Consider the following 20,077-nt stretch of genomic DNA (forward strand, 5'->3'; position numbering starts at 1 on the left):
TCTTTGATTTGACCTAGTGACCTAGTTTTTGACCCCAGATGACCCATTTTCGAACTTGGCCTAGATTTCATCAAGTTTATCATTCTGACTAAAATTCATGAATATCATTGAAAAATACAGCCTCTCTTGCATACACAAAGTTTTTCTTTGATTTGACCTAGTGACCTAGTTTTTGATCCCAGATGACCCATTTTCGAACTTGGCCTAGATTTTATCAAGGTGATCGTTGACCAAAATTCATGAAGATCAACTGAAAAATACAGCCTCTATCGCATCTACAAGCTAAATGTTGACAGACGACAGACAGACAGATGCCGGACACTGAGCGATCACAATAACTCAGCATTGCTCAGGTGAGCTAAAAAGTTCAATGCATCTTTCATGTTTTGTTGTTCAAATACTGGAAGTTAGAAGTATAAAATGCATATATAAACAAAAATTTTGACTCCAACTGGTGTCTTAACATTTCCCCCCATCTTTGTCACGTTATAGTCAACTGTAATTTTCATTTTTGCTTGAAAAGTAGCATTTTCCTGAAAATCCTCTTCAAAAATTTCTTAAGAAGGAAGTTTCACATAACTGTGTCAAATATTTACATCCTCTAGTCAAATTGTGAAACTTTCACTTTTAAATGTACAGTAAGGAGTTCCTCCAATGAAATCAAGGAAAGATCAGAGAATTTTAAGGAAAATCAGAATTTGAATCACTGTGTAATCTGGCTATTACAAGTTATACACTGCAAACCTAGAACCATTTCTATTCACTCTGAGCTGCACCATGAGAAAACCAACATAGTGCATTTGCCACGAGCATGGATCCAGACCAGCCTGCGCATCCACGCAGTCTGGTCAGGATCCATGCTGTTCGCTTTCAAAGCCTATTGCAATTAGAGAAACCATTAGGGAACAGCATGGATCCTGACCAGACTGTGCAGGCTGGTCTGGATCCATGCTGGTTGCAAATGCACTATGTTGGTTTTCTCATGGCGCTGCTCACTCTGAATGTCAAAAAGATACCATACATGCCATCTTCAAACTCTAAAGCTGCTCTCCTAATAATTTGTAATCTTGTCCTTTCTCCAGGGGTCAACTCATGTGGTTCCTCCTTCTCAGCTTTTGTCAACTTTAATCTCTGAAATTATATATAATGTACAGTCATAAAATATAGAAGAAATGATCAGTTCCTTTGCATCACACTTGCTTAAAGACTTTGAGGCTTTTTTAATATTGTTCTAACACAGCAACTTCTTAGACTTACCAGAAAGCCTATGAGTGAATCATCATGACTGGTTCCCAACTAAGCATTACCTAAAGAATTTACACTAGCTGCAGAATTGTAAAACTGAGTTTGCAAACTAGTCACAAAATGCAACCTTGCCATTGGTCAATTTAACAAGAGCTGTCCATAAGACAGCACGCTTGACTTTTCTCAGTGCTTGACTCTTAAATAGAGCTTTGCCAGTAAAAACTATAACACTTTAATCAAAAATTCTAAGTTAAAAAGGGGCATAACTCTGTCAAAATTCAAACCAGAGTTATGTGGATTGTTTCTCCTGGTGTAGACTTTGATAGTAAACAAGTAACTTAAGTTTCAAGTCAATAGCTTTGATAGTAACAGAGATATGTGACTTTATCAAAAACTTTAACCAACGGCGACGGCAACGCCGGGGCGAGTGCAACAGCTCTACTTTTTCTTTGAAAAGACGAGCAAAAAAAATGCGCTTAAAAACATCCAATCAGATGCTAGACTCCAAACTCCTTCTTCAAGCCATACAGTCTTTTAAGTTGACAATTACCCTTCAGGATATCTAGAAATCATAACAGCTATCTAAGATGAAACAACAGAGCCACATCACAAGTCCGACACTGCCTTGATCAGGCTACCATACAGAACTATGCCTTTTGCATTTAAGTCTGCTCTGAAGCTGTTCAGTGTGAAAGAAAACATTTCATTTTCTTTTCTCACAACCTCTCTTGTATAGATGGTAAGAAACAAACAAAATCTATTTAAAAACAAACCTCTATTCTTTTTTCGTATTTTGGGCCTTTAATAACTCTCTTAACATATATATGAGGCACTTGTACATCATTAGGATCTATCTCTCCGTTCTCCACAATCTCCTCTACCTCTGCTATTGTAACTTTCGCAGCTTTACACATTGGAACATTGAAATTTCTTGCTGTTTTTCTGAAAGAAAGAATTTAAATATACATCATATTACTTTACATAATATCCATTATTTATCCTGTATCATTTACCCGAGACTGACAGATGTTTTTTTTTTTATATAAAAATCTATCAACAGTATGTAACAAAAACTAGAAGATGTTTTTGTAGAAAAGTGCATGTCTCCCCCAGTGCATAGTCTTATAGGCAAGAAGTCAATAGGGGACAGGAGTGAAAGTCAAAGAGACACTGATGGTTGGCTGCAATAGGGATCATCTACTTGGCATGTCCAATCATCCCACTAAGTTTCAACATTTTGGGCATAGTGGTTCTCAAGTTATGAATTGGAAACGGATTTCCATGTTCAGGCCCCTGTGACCTTGACCTTTGATTGAATGACCCCAAAATCAGTACTGGTCATCTACTCTGCATGTCCAATCATCCTAATAAGTTTCAACATTCTGGGTCAAGTGGGTCTCCAGTTATTGATTGGAAAGAGTTTTCTACGTTCAGCCCTCTGTGACCTTGACCTTCGATGGAGTGACCCCAAAAACTATAGGGGTCATCTACTCTGTAAGTCCTGTCATCCTATGAATTTTGAAGGTTTTAGGTCAAATGGTTCTCAAGTTATTGACCGGAAATGGTTTTCCATGTTCAGGCCCCTGTGACATTGACCTTGAACAGAGTGACCCCAAACACAATAAAGTTCATCTACTCTGCATGACCAATCATCCTATGAAGTTTCAACGTTCTAGGTCAAGTGGTTCTCAAGTTATTGATCGGAAATGGTTTTCCATGTTCAGGCCCTGTGACCTTGACCTTTAAAGGAGTGACCCCAAAAACAATAGGGGGCCACCAGCCGCCACCTACTCCATAAGCCCTGCCTCCCTATGAAGTTTGAAGGTTCTAGGTCAAATGGTTCTCCAGTTATTGATTTGAAATGAAGTGTGATGGACGGACAGGGCAAAAACAATATGTCTCCCCAAGTGGGAGGGGAGGGGGGGGAGACATAAAAACTAGAGCTGTCACAGAAGTGCTGAATTATACCCCCACAATACATCCTTGTCACAGAAGTAAGCAAAAGTTGAAGTTGAACCTCAAAATAAATAGGGGTCATCTGTTGGTCATGATCAACTTCCCTATTAAGTTTCGTGATACCAGACCCAAGCATTCTCAAGTTATCTTCCAAAAACGGTTTAAATGTTCCGGATCACTGTAACCTTGACCTTTGATCTACTGATTTCAAATTCAATAGGTGTCATCTGCTGGTAATGATCAACCTTCCTATCAATGTTCATGATCCTAGGGCCAAGCATTCTCAAGTTATCGTCCGGAAACGGTTTAACTGTTCTGGGTCACTGTGACCTTGACCTTTGACCTACTGACCTCAAAATCAATAGGGGTCATCTGCTGGTCATGACCAACCACACTATAAACTTTCGTGATCCTAGTCCATGGGTTCTCAAGTTATCATCCGGAAACCATTTAACTGTTCCGGATCAGTGTGACCTTGACCCATGACCTACTGACCATAAAGTCGAACCTGACCTGTACTTCATGATGTTACACCTGTGTACCAAAATTTATGATCCTAGGCCTAAACATTCTCAAGTTATCATCAGGAAACCATTTAACTGTTCTGGGCCATTGTAACCTTGACCTTTGACCTACTGACCTCAAAGTCGAACTTGACCTGTATTTTACGATGTTACACCTGTGTAACAAAACTTATTTAAATCTGACAAGCCTTTTATGAGCTACTGTCCAGAAACCATGAAAACCAACGAACCGGCCGACCTACCGACAAGCTCACTCTTCGTTTTGTGGGGGTATAATAAGATTATTATATGTATTAATATTCCCTAAATATGCCAATGTACACATTACTTTGAACACTGTCAGCTTTTACCAAAATAATTTTATCTCTCGCAAAACTTTTACATGTACATGTATGTTAAAAAGCCAATGAGCTATATGTACATATATGTAGATACCTGAAGATAAGGTTTCCAGTCTTGTCTGCTTTCCAAGCTTTGACGAGGGCATAGTCTCCTGTAATTGCCTCCTCCATAATATAGTTTCTGCCATTGAAAACACGAGCCTGAAAATATATGTACATAAGTTATAAAAGCCCTATATAATTTGTATTTACAATATTCAAAACCATGACATTGAATGGATATAATATTTCCATCAATGAAAAGGTTATAAGTTGTTTTGGAAACTTACATACTAGTTGATCTCTGAACTGTATCATGCTAAACATGACTGATTATGCCTTTGCAACCAGTGCAGATCATGATCAGCCTGCACATTAGTGCAGTCTGATCATGACCTGCACTGTTGCCGTTCAGTCAGTATAATTTTTATATGCACCCCTTTTAACAGTTAATGGTACAGTCCAAACTGAAAGATGGACAAGTTCATTATGGAAATTTAGCAGGGTAAGGGTTAAACATCTGTTTACAATCTTACTATTTTCAGACACTTTTAACCCTTACCCTGCTAAATTTCTAGAATGAACTTGTCCATCTGTCAATTTGGACAGTAACTTTTACTGCTAAACGGGTTGCATTCCAAAAAGATACTGACTGAATGACGAACAGTGCAGGTCATGATCAGACTGCACGGATGTGCAGGCTGATCATGATCTGCATTGGTCGCAAAGGCAGAATCAATCATATCCAGGTGGTATGGGTTAAATTAGCAACTACAGAAATAACAATGCAGAACCATAGGAAGACAGACAGCAGTTTCCTGCAGGATAATTCTTAAAATTCTATCTGGAAAGCAATTTATAGTGTACAGACATGATCAACATGGTGTTTGCAAAAGACCAGAAAGTTAAATTTGGCCATAATCTGATGCTTTGTGGACTTTTAAAAGAAAAATTATTATCTGTAACCAAATTAATCAATGAATTCTTTGTAACAGATGATACTGCTTGTGTTATATGCCTTAAAAGGATATTCTTATAGATTTTCTTGTTTCAGAGTACTTGAAACTGGTTTCCTCTTGAAATTGATATAGGTTGTAATCATTTTGTCATGCCCATGATCAACATGGTGTTTGCAAAAGACCAGAAAGTTAAATTTGGCCATAATCTGATGCTTTGTGGACTTTTAAAAGAAAAATTATTATCTGTAACCAAATTAATCAATGAATTCTTTGTAACAGATGATACTGCTTGTGTTATATGCCTTAAAAGGATATTCTTATAGATTTTCTTGTTTCAGAGTACTTGAAACTGGTTTCCTCTTGAAATTGATATAGGTTGTAATCATTTTGTCATGCCGATATATTATGTATGTCCAATAAACAGATTTACAATATATTCAGATTTTCAAGATATGATACACAATTTGTATCAAAACTAACTTTTAATCATTCCTTAAATATTGTTAGATGTAAAACTTTAAATACAACAAAATAATTTAGCCAAATTATCAAATTATGAGGTCACAACATACTTTGTTAATTTTTTAAAATCATGACAGCATCTTTTATATCAAGGCAGACTGACTCCTGTCCCTATATGTTTGTTCTATCATATTTCCCATATTTATAATAAGTTTTGTAAGTAACTCCAGCAGTTTGGCACTTTTATTGTCCCAGACTGGAACACAGATGGTTTAAAATTTTTTTTTTTTTTTTGCAGTACAGTCAACTCGCCAACAGAGAATCACTGCCAATAGCGGGTCAATTGAAAATAAAATGTGAATCTCTCTTATACATATTAGAGTATACAATGTTTAAGTATCCAGTAATGTAAACTTATCACTTAGCAATTATTACACAAAAGAAGATGGATCTAATCTAATGAGTTTGAGTTCCATTAGTAGATAACTCTTGCAACCATGTTTCCTGACTTGGATTATAACACTCTTGAATTCTTCGAAGTAGAATATTTTTGTGCATACCTCACAGTTTCTTAGACAAAACCATACAAATTTGGTACCATTTTGAAGAGTGAAACACACACTTTCATTGGAATAATATGATTATGAATTTTAGATTGACTTTGACGAAAAAAAGTGCCATCAACCAGAGGCGGCCATTTAGCCAATAAAGAATCACCTATATCAGGGATAATCAAAAGATTGTTTATTCTGCTTAAAAATACAAATCAATGGCTGATTTGATGTAATAATGGTTTGAACTGGCAAATTTAGATAAATGAATAAGGTTCTGTGCATCAATATTTTGATTTTAGTTTTAGATATAGTTGGTGCTTATTATGCTTAGAAATACAACTGTGAAAACTAGTGCTATATTCCTTTTACCTAGTATCTCCCGTTTGAAATGTAAACATACTGATTCTCATTATATTCTGCCTTGAAATGTATATTTCCAATACCACAGCCATGTTTTGTCAGAAAAAAGACCATTTTAAATGGATAGAAAATATGGTAAACTAGGTGACCCCCTATTGGCAAAAGTGACCCCCTATTGGTGAATCGGACAGGTTTAAATATTTCATCATAACTTCAGACATAAAAGATAGATTCAAATAAATCAAACATTTAAATGAATGTGAGCAATAGTTTTAAGTGTTAGTAAGTTTAGATATCACGAAAGTCTAAACATTCTTCACCACATGCTAAAAGTGTTGGTAGTGACCCGCTATTGGCGAGTTATCTGTATTTAAGAAATTACAGCCGGGTTAATTTAGGATGTGATTCATGGTACAGATGAAATATCTTCATAACTTTATCAGTAATACAATTTAAATGACACACAGAAAAACTCATTGTAAAGATAATTTAAAGATACTCTTCTTGTTTACAGGATTGAGGAAATCACCCGTGATAAAAATAGCCCATACTAAAAATAGAATTTACGATTCATGATTCAGTGCGGACACACATGGATGAGTCACAAATGTAATTCACACGGTACTGATATTTTACTACTACACCTTACATACTGCAAAGCAAAACAAGTGTGCATACATATTTTTAGATTTTTTAGACCAGAAAATTCATTAAAATAGAGATGACACTTCTGTAAAATTGTTTATATACAAGGGAAGCAAACGACAGAGGTAACTAAATTATCTGTTCTTTGGTTAAAATCAATAAAATTCCAGGTGAAAATCCTCGCTTTTCTTCACAGACATATCAAATTAGCATGAATGAGACCGGAGTTTCAAGGTGAGGTTATATATTGTGGATGACATAACTACAATGATTATCTGGTGAATTATGTCTTCTAAAAAATAATTTTCAGGAGTATTAATTTTATGGTAATACACAGGTAAAGATAAAACTTTAGACAAAAACTAATGTCCAAATAGTCCAAATAATTTTTATGGCAAATACTGGGCAGGAAATAGGGTTGGGTAGTCCAGGAATGGTAAACATGTTAGAACTATGCTACTGGTACTGATGATAAAAGTTGACCACCTTCAAATTATTCAATTGCAATCTGTTATTTATATACCGTAACTGAATATCCCGTCTAATAGCAATCACTTACAACAGTTGAGCTGAGTCACAGCCAGAAACTTGGCCGTTTGATCGCTTCGTCGGTATCGTCTACTTCCGGTAGGAGCTCTCAGGTAAAAACACTCGGGTATGTTTATGAATTATGTATATGTGATAATGTCTATGTTTTAAAGTGGTTATGCAAGAAAATTTCTGGGACCACGTGAACCAAAACGCTTGGTGGCTTCAATGAAATCATTCAGTTCGTTGTTGAGTGCCCGTCGCCATTCTTTGTTGGGGTCATTTTCATCAATGGTTAGGAAAGGCTTCTCACTGAAGACTGATATACCTGTCAAGAGAAACATCTCTTTCTTTGCCTTTTCTCTTGCACTTTTGTATTATTTGTATATTGGACATTCACATAAAAAGTGCTCTACTGTCTCACGACTTCCACATTCGCAGTATGGACAGTCAGTCAAACCAACTTTGTAATTGTAGTCTTTCAAGCAGTAACCACTCTGTAGTGCCAATATGCTTCTTTGATGCTGTAGGCCATCAAAGTTTACATTGTTACGTTTGACTTTCTGTTGATACTGGAAAAGTTCGCCCACTTTCTGAAATTTCCCATCTGAGTTGCCACTTGTCACAGGTAGCCAGCGATGCTGCAGCACGTATTTCTGTCTGACTGGTTGGCTGATCAAACTCATCTGCCTCCATGTCTTCAGCCTCCTTGGCCACTTCTTTAGCAAGGGTGTCAGCTTTGTCATTTCCATGTATGTTAGCATGCCCTGGTGTCCACTGGAGGTCTATTTTGCAGCCAGTTTCTTCCACTTGTCTCCATAGTTGACGTATTTCGGAGCAAAGGTGGGGATATGCATTGTTCTCCCAGCCTAGTGATAGGATTCCCACTGCCGACTGACTATCACTCAGGATCTTTACTTTTTTGATCTGCCGTTTTTTTATTTCCTCTGTGACAAGGACCAGCGTAATCTTAATTGCAACCAGTTCACCAACCAGAATTGAAGAGTGTTTGGAAACTGGCTGTTTCAGCTCTGTGGTATCCCCATATGGCAGGAAAACAAGGGCTCCAGAGCCACAGGGTCCAGGGTTGCCTCTACATGAGCCATCTGTAAATGCTACCATTGACTTGTCGTCAGTATCTTCTATCACGGCGGTTATCAGTGCCTTTGCCTCGTCTTCCTGTTGTTTGCTTCTTGACTTGGAGGAGCCCATGTTGTTCCAGTACTCTGGTCTAGATCTTGTTGGTTGAAGGTACTCCAAGTATGAGAATTCTGGTTCAATTGATTTGAGGTTTATTTCTGTAAGAGACCCCATGTCATCTATCTGGACTACCATTCTACCAAGAGGGGATGTATACTTTTCATGGGTGAAGTTGTCCTTGATTTCCTTTAGTTTGTTGGCTGTAAGATGGTCTCTATTTTTTGCAAGCAATTTTCCGGCTTCACGGATACTTAACTCTTCTCTGGTGTAAACGAAAACAAAATTGGTAAATATTCTGTACAAATAAATGACATTTTATCTGTTTAAAAAATACTTATCCAAAATTACTGGGGAAGAGGATGTTTTTCTGTACATGATCACTGTCAGTACATGAAGGCCTGACATTGGGTCACTTTCATTACTTGATCTGGAATGATTGTTGCAGCATTTTTGGGAAAGTTTCAATATAATATTATGGAGAAAATTTTGTAAATGACAAAGTGGTCGAATTTATCATCAGCCATCGTTCGTACATTCCCCATTTTACAGACCCCTTTCAGGGCCTTACTTAGTGTGAGTTTGCTTTTTAAATATAAAATTAAATTATGTCAGTTTTTCATCAAATGTTAAGCTTTATTTTGATACCAACCATTGATAACAATTTGCAGAAATAAAAAAGTTACAGGTGAAAAACTCATTTTCTGTCCGAGTTTATCATCAGTACCAGTACAGTTCTTTGTTCCAGTCAAATACATGTATCCCCTGGGCAAGTCAAAATAATTCGATGGTCAAATTGTTTTATATTTGTGACATACAATCTAACTGTCAAAACTTCGAAGGACCAAAATAATGGAGGATAAATCACAGTACACCGTCATGTAAAGTTATTGGTTTTATCTTATTAGTGGGATTTGCTGAAAACCAGTGCCAAACCTAGTTAAGCATATTTTGAGGTTTTCTGGTTAAATGATTTTCATCCAGATTATAATATACTGTATCTATTGGAATATGACCCTTCAAATTAATAAAGCCTGTGTAGAGGTTCTTGTCAGCATTTCTTCTCCAAAACTGTCTGTCACTTTTCAGTGGAACTTCTACACTTAGGTTAGATGTGAACATCATTAACATAATGATTATTTCTTTGCAAAGTTAAAGGCCATTTTGTCCCAATGTGGTTCTGGGTCCATCTGTGTATGAAAAGAATTGGAGCCAATGCCTTACCCTTGCATGATCATAAGAGGCGACTTATAGGGTCTTAACACTTGGTTTTGCTGTAACTCTGTGATTCCAGCAGGTATACAAATTTTGATTCCATACCTCATGTTTTTATTTCGATGTAAATGAGATGTGAAACCAAAATTTGTTGTCCTGTTTGGCGCCATATAACCTATACTGTGTTGGTGTGCCGTAAAACCCAAATGAATAAATAAAGGCCATTTTGAATAAATTTTTCTGAACAACTTTTATTATATTGGTGTGATTTGATTGAAACTTCATAGGAATAATCACTGGTATGCCTAGTTAAGCATGTATTACTGTGTTAATTAACTGTTTGATTTCTTACTGCGTTATGTTGACTTCGAATTATGCCTTCATCTTTGTGGGTTCAAACCCTGCCTTGGCCCGAAGCCATCCAGCTGGCTTATGGAAGGTCAGTGGTTCTATTGCCCATTTGTGCCTGCAATTATGTAAGGAGATCTTGGAGGAACACTTGAGATCTTCCTCTACTTTTCAAGCTGGAAAGTCTCCATACAACCTGAGTTATGCCTGTGTAACTTAAAATCTAACAAACTATGGATATATTAAGCTAAACTAAAAATTGCAGGTGTTAAACTATTCTAACATTTAAAACTGAGTCTGGATTAAACTGTGTCTGGATACCAGCATCTCATTGGATGTCTGAAACTGTCCAATGGCAAGGCTACATTCTGGTCTCAATTCTCGGGCAAATAAATGTTAGAACATGTTATCTTCTCTCACTCCCAAGCATAATTTAAACCAATTCTGATTTACTCTAAAAACATAGTTTGCCATTGGTGTCCTGTTTCTGTTCTTGCTTAATTAGATCATTTATTAAAGGACTAAAATATTTTCTACATTTATACAGAGCTCGAGATTTGAATATCAAAGATGTAGTCATGTTAACTATATTATAGAATGTGTGATTATAATACAATTAACACTACTGTTATTATGTTGTTATACTGTTCAGCATAACAAAATTGTGCTAGCTCTATTATTCATGTATACGTTATTCTAAACAAGCACAACCTTGTATAATGCACACAATCATGGATGCATGAAGCAGTTCCATACTGTTATTAGATTCTTACAGAAAGGTGATAGGTCACAATTCTTCTAACTCTTTTTAATATTTTTCAAGTAGGAAGATGTTTTTATTCAACCTTTTAAATACCTTATTAATAGATTAAAACAGAACATTCTGTTCCTTTTTTAACCGTGTTAATTGTGATGCAAAGCTTATTGTGTAATGCAATAAATTCAAAAGTACTGAATAAAGTAGATTATAACAGTGAACAGGCAATTTTAGTTTTTATTTAAAACTAATCAATCTGTCAATATTTGTTTATTCACATAATATACATTGTGCCTTTCACAATCTGTTTTTCAGAGAAGGCATGGTTCGGGACAGACTTGCCGAGATGCAGGCCAAGAGCGCCGAGGTGGGGGAAAGCAAGCAAAAGAAGAAAGAAAGCAATGGAACACCACTGTTAAATTCGGAGGAACAACTTGAAGAATGCCTCAAAAGGGTCACAGAGATTGATAACAAGATAAAAACTATGAAAGATGAAATTGAACAAATGAAAAAGCTACAGAAAAATATCATTTCCAATCCATTAATTGATAAAAAAGAAGTGAAAAAGCTGGAACAGACTTCAGATAAAGTGTTTAACACCTCGTCAAAACTCCAGAAAGAGATTACAGAGTACAGAGCTGAGTTTGCGGGAATGCATATGGACAACACCCATGAGAGAATGATAAGGACTCATTTAGACAGGTTAGGGAGTGATGTCACAAAGGCCATGAATGATTTTAGGGCAGCACAGTTGGAATATATTGAGAAGACGCAGAAATTACATCACAGGAAGTATGAAATTGTCACAGGAAATGAAGCCGGAGGAAGTGCTACTGTCGATCCTAGTAATATACAAGCTGTATTTGCTGGTGATTACTTTGCAGAAGCTCAAAAAGCGAAGATGGAGCTGCGTGAGATTGAATCCAGAGATATGGAAATTAAGAAAATTGAAAACAGTGTTATACAAGTCAATCTGTTGTTTAAAGAGATAAATGCTCTTGTAATGGAGCAGGGTGAAAAGATAGATAACATTGAGAAACATGTTGAAGAAGCTGTAAATTATGTAGAATCAGGAAATGTTCAATTGACACAAGCTAGACAAAGTCAGTCAAAGGCAAGAAGGAAGAAGATCTGTTGTATTGGAGTTCTGGTAGCGATTCTTCTCATTGCAGGAGTTATTATAACTATCGTGACTGTATCACAGAGTGATAGCAAGTAAAAGCATAAGATTTTGCAGAGAAAGTGATTTTTAAGTGAAAATTGTGATTTTTTAGGAACAAGTTCGACTATTCGAAGTAAAGTGTTATTTTTTAAAGAAAAGTGCTATTTGCAATCTGAGTGTCATACTTAATTTTTTATGCACTTTAAACTATTGGATAGCAATGAAATTTTATTTTTCTTAAAAGGCGTTTTATAATTAATTTCATTATATAATAGAAGTATTTAAACTGTATTATAAATTGATGCCTAAAAATCACCAAATAACCAAAGGATGGCACAAGTTTTAATTCCTTCAGTTTTTTTTCCTTTTGAATTTTTGGAAAAAGTTTGTTATTTAATACTCAGATATTTATATATCTGGTGAGAAAACTAACTTGTTTCCATTTTGTAGGAGCATTTTCACAGACTGAGGTTTAAATATATACCAGTATACATCACTGGTTATTTAGACTGTTGTGCAACAAACCCGAGCTCAACAGTCCTAATAGGACTCACTCTTCAATATACTTGTACTGTAAAATTGTTGTAGAGAAGATGTATCACTCAAAAAGGACGATTATGGTGTAAAAAGTATACATAACAGCTTTCACTGTTATTACCTCATGGTTTATATGAATGATAAGTCATCATTTTTTTTTTCCAAACTTTGTCAGGCCTGCACATCGGGTGAAAACAATTTTAACTGTTGCCCTTGATAATGAATTGTTGTGCAACACAGATCTGATTTTCTTTGGTTATTTTTCAGATTGTTCAACTGTTGTTACACATGTTAATTTCTTTCAGAACTTAATAGGCATTTTCAGAAATAACTGAGTAACAACAGAGCTCTTTCTTGGGTTTTTAAGAACAACATTGCATAAGGGTAACCGTAATAGTAAACACATATATAATGGCTTGCTGATTGATAGCAAAATCTATTGCCCATGGTCCAAATGACCGAGGGTTAATAGTTTTGACTACTGATCAGTGAGTCATTCAATAAGTGTTTTACTACATTACATGATGTCACAAATAAATTTCAGTTACTTAGTTTTTCAAGTCTCGGCTCTAGCAAAAAATAAATGGCGTTGAATATCATACCAGTCACATAACACAAACTATGGACCGCCAGTTAATAGTAAGAGTTGTGTATTAATTTCAATTTTGTCACAAAATTCCCATAAAATAATCAAATACTGTCTCTTATAATAAACTGCCATAGAATATATCAAAAGCTGAACAACATTTGTCATTTATAGAAAATTTACCAGTTTCCTTTTGAAATGAAAAAGAGAAAGAAATTTTTTTCATCATTAATATTATTCAGATATTTCACGAAAAATTCAAACATTACATAAATTTTTGCATGTAACTTTTATTTAATTCTTGGAACTATTAAGTACACGTAACTATTGAATCTTTATATTATTTGAGTCTGTGTTGTTTTTATTTTTAAGCTGATCTGAAGGCTTACAGTACAGCTATTGTGGAATGTGCAAGAGCTGTCTTTCGTCATCTGAACCAAATATTCTGGTGAGCTTTAGTAATTTATAGGTCCTTCATCTGCAGTAACTGTTACAACTGTAGAGGCTAAAACTTGGTCAGAATGTTCGCTTCTATAAAACCTTGCACATGTACTGTACTGTGGTGTCTGTTGTTAAAAATTAGGTTTCTAGGTCAATCCTGTTTAATCCTGGAAGAAATATTTTCTAAGCAATCTATATCAAACCAGGTCAAAATGTTTGTCTGTAAATCATGAACAAAATTTTCTGTGATGGACCTTTTGGTCTGATTTTTGACCAAACAGAATTTCAAACTTTACTTACATCTCATCAAGTCAAACTATCTGACCAGTCTTCATACTGATCAGGTGGCTGCCATAGAAAAAACATTGTTTTTCTTTAATCTGGCCAAGTGGCTTAGATAAAGACTCAGATTTTAACTCCAGCTAGAAAAACCTGTTTATTGACTTGACACTATATTTATACCTAATCTACTTTAAAAAACATTTAAGACATGTGCATTGGTGTATTAAAATGTAACAGAAATTTATCTCTGAATTTCATAAAGCCGTTTTCTTCCCAACATAATGACTGGGACGTCATGACATTTGGTGTGATGTCAGAGTAATCGATGTTTTGTTGCAGAGGTTGGTTAAAATGATTGAAAAGACGTGAAATAAAAAAAAGTTTGATAATAAAAGTTTTATTTTAAATGTCAGATCAGAATGTCTCTCACCTATGAACATTTACTGGTAGATTTATAGTTTCACTTGCTGCTGCACGTGTCAAAATATTGCATCAGATGTTCACTAAGTGTAAGATATTTCAATCTTAACTGAATCAAACAAAAATTCTTTGTAATATGTCAAACTGTTTGAAAATTAAATAAAATAGGCGAGGATGTTAAAAGGTATGATTACCTCCCTTAGACCACATTTCATCATTGATAACTTCTGAATTTAAAATGCTGTGGCAGTGCTAATCTTATGCAATATAATATTATAAACTTTTTATTGAATGTACTCAGTAATTCTATTACATTCCAGCATATTAAGTAAAATTAATGGTATTATGAAAAAAAAGATAATTATGTCTAAATATTATTCTTTTATTTTATTATTTCTTGCTTGCTTAGCTTAAGTGCACTTACCGGTATATATCACTTTAAACATTCCATGAAAATCAGGCAAGAAATCTGCATACAATTGTTGTTAATTTGTTCATACTTTCTTCACAGTTACATGTATATTGAATTTTGTAATAAATTTCGTATTATTTACCAACATATTTTTCTGTTTTCACTGATACAAAATTAAGGGGAAAGGTATTTTACCTTACAGTTAATAATAGATTTCATAAGATTTAGGTGTACTGTCCATTTAGGATAACCTGTCAGTTGAGCAGATCAGTATAAACCCATCTTTCTGTTAGAAGTGACCCAATAAGCTATCACGATACTATCTTATAACCTGCCCCATGTGGTTCTGGGACGATCTGTGTATGAAAAGAATTGGAACCACTGCCTTACCCTTGCATGATTGTAAGAGGCAACTAATAGGGTCTTAACACTTGGTTTTGCTGTAACTCTGTGATTCCAGCAGGTATGCAAATTTTGATTCCATATCTCATGTTTTTATTTCGATGTAAATGAGATGTGAAACCAAAATTTGTAGTCCTGTTTGGCGCCATATAACCTATACTGTGTTGGTGCGCCATAAAACCCAAATAAATAAATTAATAATCTTATAATCTAAATATTATTTACAAGTTTTAAATCAAATGTAGATATTATAATACAAGCTGGCTTCAAATCACTTGTCCCTCAACAATGCAGTTTGATCCTTGCTAGTGGAGTTGAATTCTTCATGTGAGGAAGCCACCCAGCTGGCTTACAGTTCTGCCCTGGTGCCCTAGATGAAATATTGCAGGGAGGGAAGGACACCTGGGGTTTTCCTTCACCATCAAAAGCTGGATTTCTCCATCAAAAGCTGGAAAGCTGCCATATGACCCAAACAAACAAACAAACTAGAAAATGCTTTTGTAAAAAAGCGCATGTCTCCCCCAATGCAAAGTCCTATAAGCAAGAAGTCAATAGGGGTCAGGAGCAAAAATCAAAGAGACACTGATGGTTGGCTGCAATAGGGATCATCTACTTGGCATGTCCAGTCATCCCGCTTAATTTCAACACTCTTGGCCTAGTGGTTCTCAAGTCACTGTTCAGGCTCCTGTGACCTTGACCTTTGATCAAGTGACCTCAAAATAAATAGGGGTCATCTACTCTGCATGTCCAATCATCCTATTAAGTTTCAACATTGTAGGTGAAGTGGTTCTCAAGTTATTTCCAAAAAATGATTTTACATGAACAGGCCACTGTGACCTTGACCTTTAACAGACTGACCCCAAAATCAATAGGGGTCATCTACTCTGCATGTTCAATCATCCTATGAAGTTTCAACATTCTGGGTCAAGTGGTTCTCAAGTTATTGATCAGAACTGGTTATCAATGTTCAGGGTCCTGTGACCTTGACCTTTAATGGAGTGGCCCCAAAAACAATAGGGGTCATTTACTCTGCATGAAGAATCATCCTATGAAGTTTCATCATTCTGGGTCAAGTGGTTCTGAAGTTACTGACCGGAAATGGTTTTCAATGTTCGGGCCCCTGTGACCTTGACCTTTCACAGAGTGACCCCAAAATCGTTAGGGGTCATCTACTCTGCATGACCAATCATCCTATTATGTTTCAACATTCTGGGTCAAGTGGTTCTCAAGTTATTGATCAGAACTGGTTATCAATGTTCAGGGCCCTGTGACCTTGACCTTTAATGGAGTGGCCCCAAAAACAATAGGGGTCATTTACTCTGCATGAAGAATCATCCTATGAAGTTTCAACATTCTGGGTCGAGAGGTTCTCAAGTTATTGATTGGAAATGGTTTTCCATGTTCAGGCCCCTGTGGCCTTGACCTTTAACAGAGTGACCCTAAAATCGTTAGGGGTCATCTACTCTGCATGACAAATCATCCTATGAAGTTTCATCATTCTGGGTCAAGTGGTTCTGAAGTTACTGACCGGAAATGGTTTTCAATGTTCGGGCTCCTGTGACCTTGACCTTTCACAGAGTGACCCCAAAATCGTTAGGGGTCATCTACTCTGCATGACCAATCATCCTATTACGTTTCAACATTCTGGGTCAAGTGGTTCTGAAGTTATTGACCGGAAATGGTTTTCAATGTTCAGGCCCCTGTGACCTTGACCTTTAATGGAGTGACCCCAAAATCAATAGGGGTCATCTACTTTGCATGTACAATCATCCTATGAAGTTTCAACATTCTGGGTCAAGTGGTTCTCTAGTTATTGATCGGAAATGGTTTTCCATGTTCAGGCCGCTGTGACCTTGACCTTTAATGGAGTGATCTCAAAATCGATAGGGGTCATCTACTTTGCATGTACAATCATCCTATGAAGTTTCAACATTCTGGGTCAAGTGGTTCTCTAGTTATTGATCGGAAATGGTTTTCCATGTTCAGGCCCCTGTGACCTTGACCTTTAACAGAGTGACCCTAAAATCGTTAGGGGTCATCTACTCTGCATGACCAATCATCCTATGAAGTTTCATCATTCTGGGTCAAGTGGTTCTGAAGTTACTGACCGGAAATGGTTTTCAATGTTCGGGCTCCTGTGACCTTGACCTTTCACAGAGTGACCCCAAAATCGTTAGGGGTCATCTACTCTGCATGACCAATCATCCTATTACGTTTCAACATTCTGGGTCAAGTGGTTCTGAAGTTATTGACCGGAAATGGTTTTCAATGTTCAGGCCCCTGTGACCTTGACCTTTAATGGAGTGACCCCAAAATCAATAGGGGTCATCTACTTTGCATGTACAATCATCCTATGAAGTTTCAACATTCTGGGTCAAGTGGTTCTCTAGTTATTGATCGGAAATGGTTTTCCATGTTCAGGCCGCTGTGACCTTGACCTTTAATGGAGTGATCTCAAAATCGATAGGGGTCATCTACTTTGCATGTACAATCATCCTATGAAGTTTCAACATTCTGGGTCAAGTGGTTCTCTAGTTATTGATCGGAAATGGTTTTCCATGTTCAGGCCCCTGTGACCTTGACCTTTGATGGAGTGACCCCAAAATCAATAGGGGTCAATTACTCTTTATGACCAATCATCCTATGAAGTTTCAACATTCTGGGTCAAGTGGTTCTCTAGTTATTGATCGGAAATGGTTTTCAATATTCAGGCCCCTGTGACCTTGACCTTTGACGGAGTGACCCCAAAATCAATAGGGGTCATCTACTCTTCATGACCAATCATCCTATGAAGTTTCAACATTCTGGGTCAAGTGGTTCTCTAGTTATTGATCGGAAATGGTTTTCAATGTTCAGGCCCCTGCGACCTTGACCTTTGACGGAGTGACCCCAAAAACAATAGGGGTCGTCTACTCCAGCAGCCCTACAACCCTATGAAGTTTGAAGGTTCTAGGTCAAATGGTTCTCCAGTTATTGCTCGGAAATGAAGTGTGACGTACGGACGGACGGACGGAAGGACGGACGGACGGACAGGGCAAAAACAATATGTCTCCTGGGGGAGACATAATTATCCTAGATGAATAGTATAAATGAGCTGATATTAATACGGGAAAACCGAAGGTTTTTCCGTCTATAGATAATGTGTACGTGTATATATGTCAAAGTAAACCTATATACCGTTCAACTTGGGAATATGTTCTATACCTTCACCGGTTTTGTTGTTGTTGTTCTCCCATAATTCTACCGGACCTGCTGCCGTGCTTGCGCAATAAATAATTTTCAGGACGACATTTGATAAGATAAAATTTCTTATGAACGATCGGGCGCCGCATTATTGAAACAAATTATTCTATCCAGTCGAAAATTCGCAGTATCAATAGAAATCGGTGTTATTCGGGTTTCTTCATGAAACGAGTTTATGGATGATTCAAGCGGCCCACTTTTTGTTTCCAATAATGAATTATGATGTAAGCTACATTACTGCACTGTTTGAATAACAAAACCATTGTTTATTTATTTCTATGAATGTAGAAAAGCCAATAATTTCAAAAATATCAATGTAAAATGAATATAGACACGCTGTCCTAACAAAATTTATTTATATACATAATTTTATCACACATATATGTAAGAAGTCACTGTGGTCCAGTGGTTAGTGCTCATATTTTCCATGCGCGAGGTCCGAGTTCGAATCTTGTAAGGTGCTTGATTTTTTTTTTTTTTTTTTTTTTTTTTTTTAGCTTAGGCCCAATTCAATTTTTTTTTTTTTATATTTATCACACTTTTTTCAATTACTGGAACACAAATCAATAATAAGTATAGTTAACCAATGTTCTGTCTGTAAATTTTGAACAAAATATTCGAAGGCATGGAAAAGCATATATCGATATTGCTTATCTCACCTCCCTTCCACAATCTTTCACATACATTGCAACTACTTTCTAAAAGTCAATTCATTGACTAGAGTTTTAGTAAAATTACACTTGGAAAAAAATGTTGGCTATAAACTTGAGAGGCTCATTACGATCACTATCAAGCTAAGAAATTAACCTTAATCATATTCAAAAAAAGGTCCCAGACTGTTAGCAGTTAGGTAAATTAAATTGAATTTAGACCAAGAGTGTTTGTGTTATATATAAAATTCTGGTCAAGAACTTTTTACAATGAATTTGAAATAAGAATTTCACAAGTAAATGGTTGTTTGTCATTCTCACATACACGAGTTTTACCATAGCTGTATTAGTGGAACACAATTTGTCCTAAAAGAGTGTCATTTGACAATAATGGCATTTAAAAGAATTAAAATAGTGCGTGTTTAGGATAGCAGGATTATGTAAGTTCCGGTATCTATACTACAAAAGAATATCAGAACAAGATGATATTGAATGTGATGTTACGCAGGCATGTGTAAATTGTTGTGTTTTATTTTTTGGATTGTTTTGTCGTTTTTAGAAACTATATGTTTGTAACAAATGAACTGAAAAGAATATGTGCATTTCCGGATTCAGAAATTTGTATTAGAGAAACAAATTGATAGCAAAGGCATGTTCGTTGTAAACAGAAACAAAATTGGTAATATTATGTATAAATAAATGACTTGCATTTATCTGTATATAATAAAATATTTATCCAAAACTACTGAGGAAGAGTGTGTTTTATGCATGCTCACTGACAACACATAAAGGCCTGATATTGGGTCACTTTT

At 36.0% G+C, this 20,077-nt stretch overlaps 2 protein-coding genes across 3 annotated transcripts in view; one reads left to right on the plus strand and one right to left on the minus strand.

The window, feature by feature from the left end:
• The window catches only part of LOC123524114 (succinyl-CoA:3-ketoacid coenzyme A transferase 1, mitochondrial-like), a 42,840-nt gene that overhangs the window by 11,703 nt on the left and 11,060 nt on the right, over positions 1-20,077 (minus strand). The window contains exons 6-8 of the mRNA XM_053539224.1: positions 4,161-4,267; positions 2,019-2,187; positions 1,017-1,131 (exon numbers count right to left, since the gene is read on the minus strand). Coding sequence (XP_053395199.1) covers positions 1,017-1,131; positions 2,019-2,187; positions 4,161-4,267 — 391 coding nt within the window. The remainder of the gene's footprint in view (positions 1-1,016; positions 1,132-2,018; positions 2,188-4,160; positions 4,268-20,077) is intronic.
• On the plus strand, positions 7,051-15,115 carry LOC123524115 (syntaxin-1A-like). Of its 2 annotated transcripts, none has more exons than XM_045302055.2 (2): positions 7,051-7,210; positions 11,446-15,115. In XM_045302055.2, exon 2 carries the CDS (start codon positions 11,453-11,455, stop codon positions 12,347-12,349), a length of 897 nt encoding a protein of 298 aa, XP_045157990.2. In that variant the 5' UTR covers positions 7,051-7,210; positions 11,446-11,452; the 3' UTR covers positions 12,350-15,115. The 2 variants fall into 2 exon arrangements, with proteins under 2 accessions (XP_045157990.2, XP_045157989.2); XM_045302054.2 differs by having other exon boundaries at positions 7,098-7,319.

The sequence above is a fragment of the Mercenaria mercenaria genome, chromosome 3 (genome assembly GCF_021730395.1).
Source record: "Mercenaria mercenaria strain notata chromosome 3, MADL_Memer_1, whole genome shotgun sequence".
Classification (NCBI taxonomy): domain Eukaryota; kingdom Metazoa; phylum Mollusca; class Bivalvia; order Venerida; family Veneridae; genus Mercenaria; species Mercenaria mercenaria.

Coding starts and splice junctions, on each gene's coding strand:
- LOC123524115 (XM_045302054.2), top strand. CDS start 7,297: ATGAATGAGACCGGAGTTTCAAG. Junction 7,320..11,445: donor AATGAGACCGGAGTTTCAAG/GTGAGGTTATAT, acceptor TCTGTTTTTCAG/AGAAGGCATGGTTCGGGACA.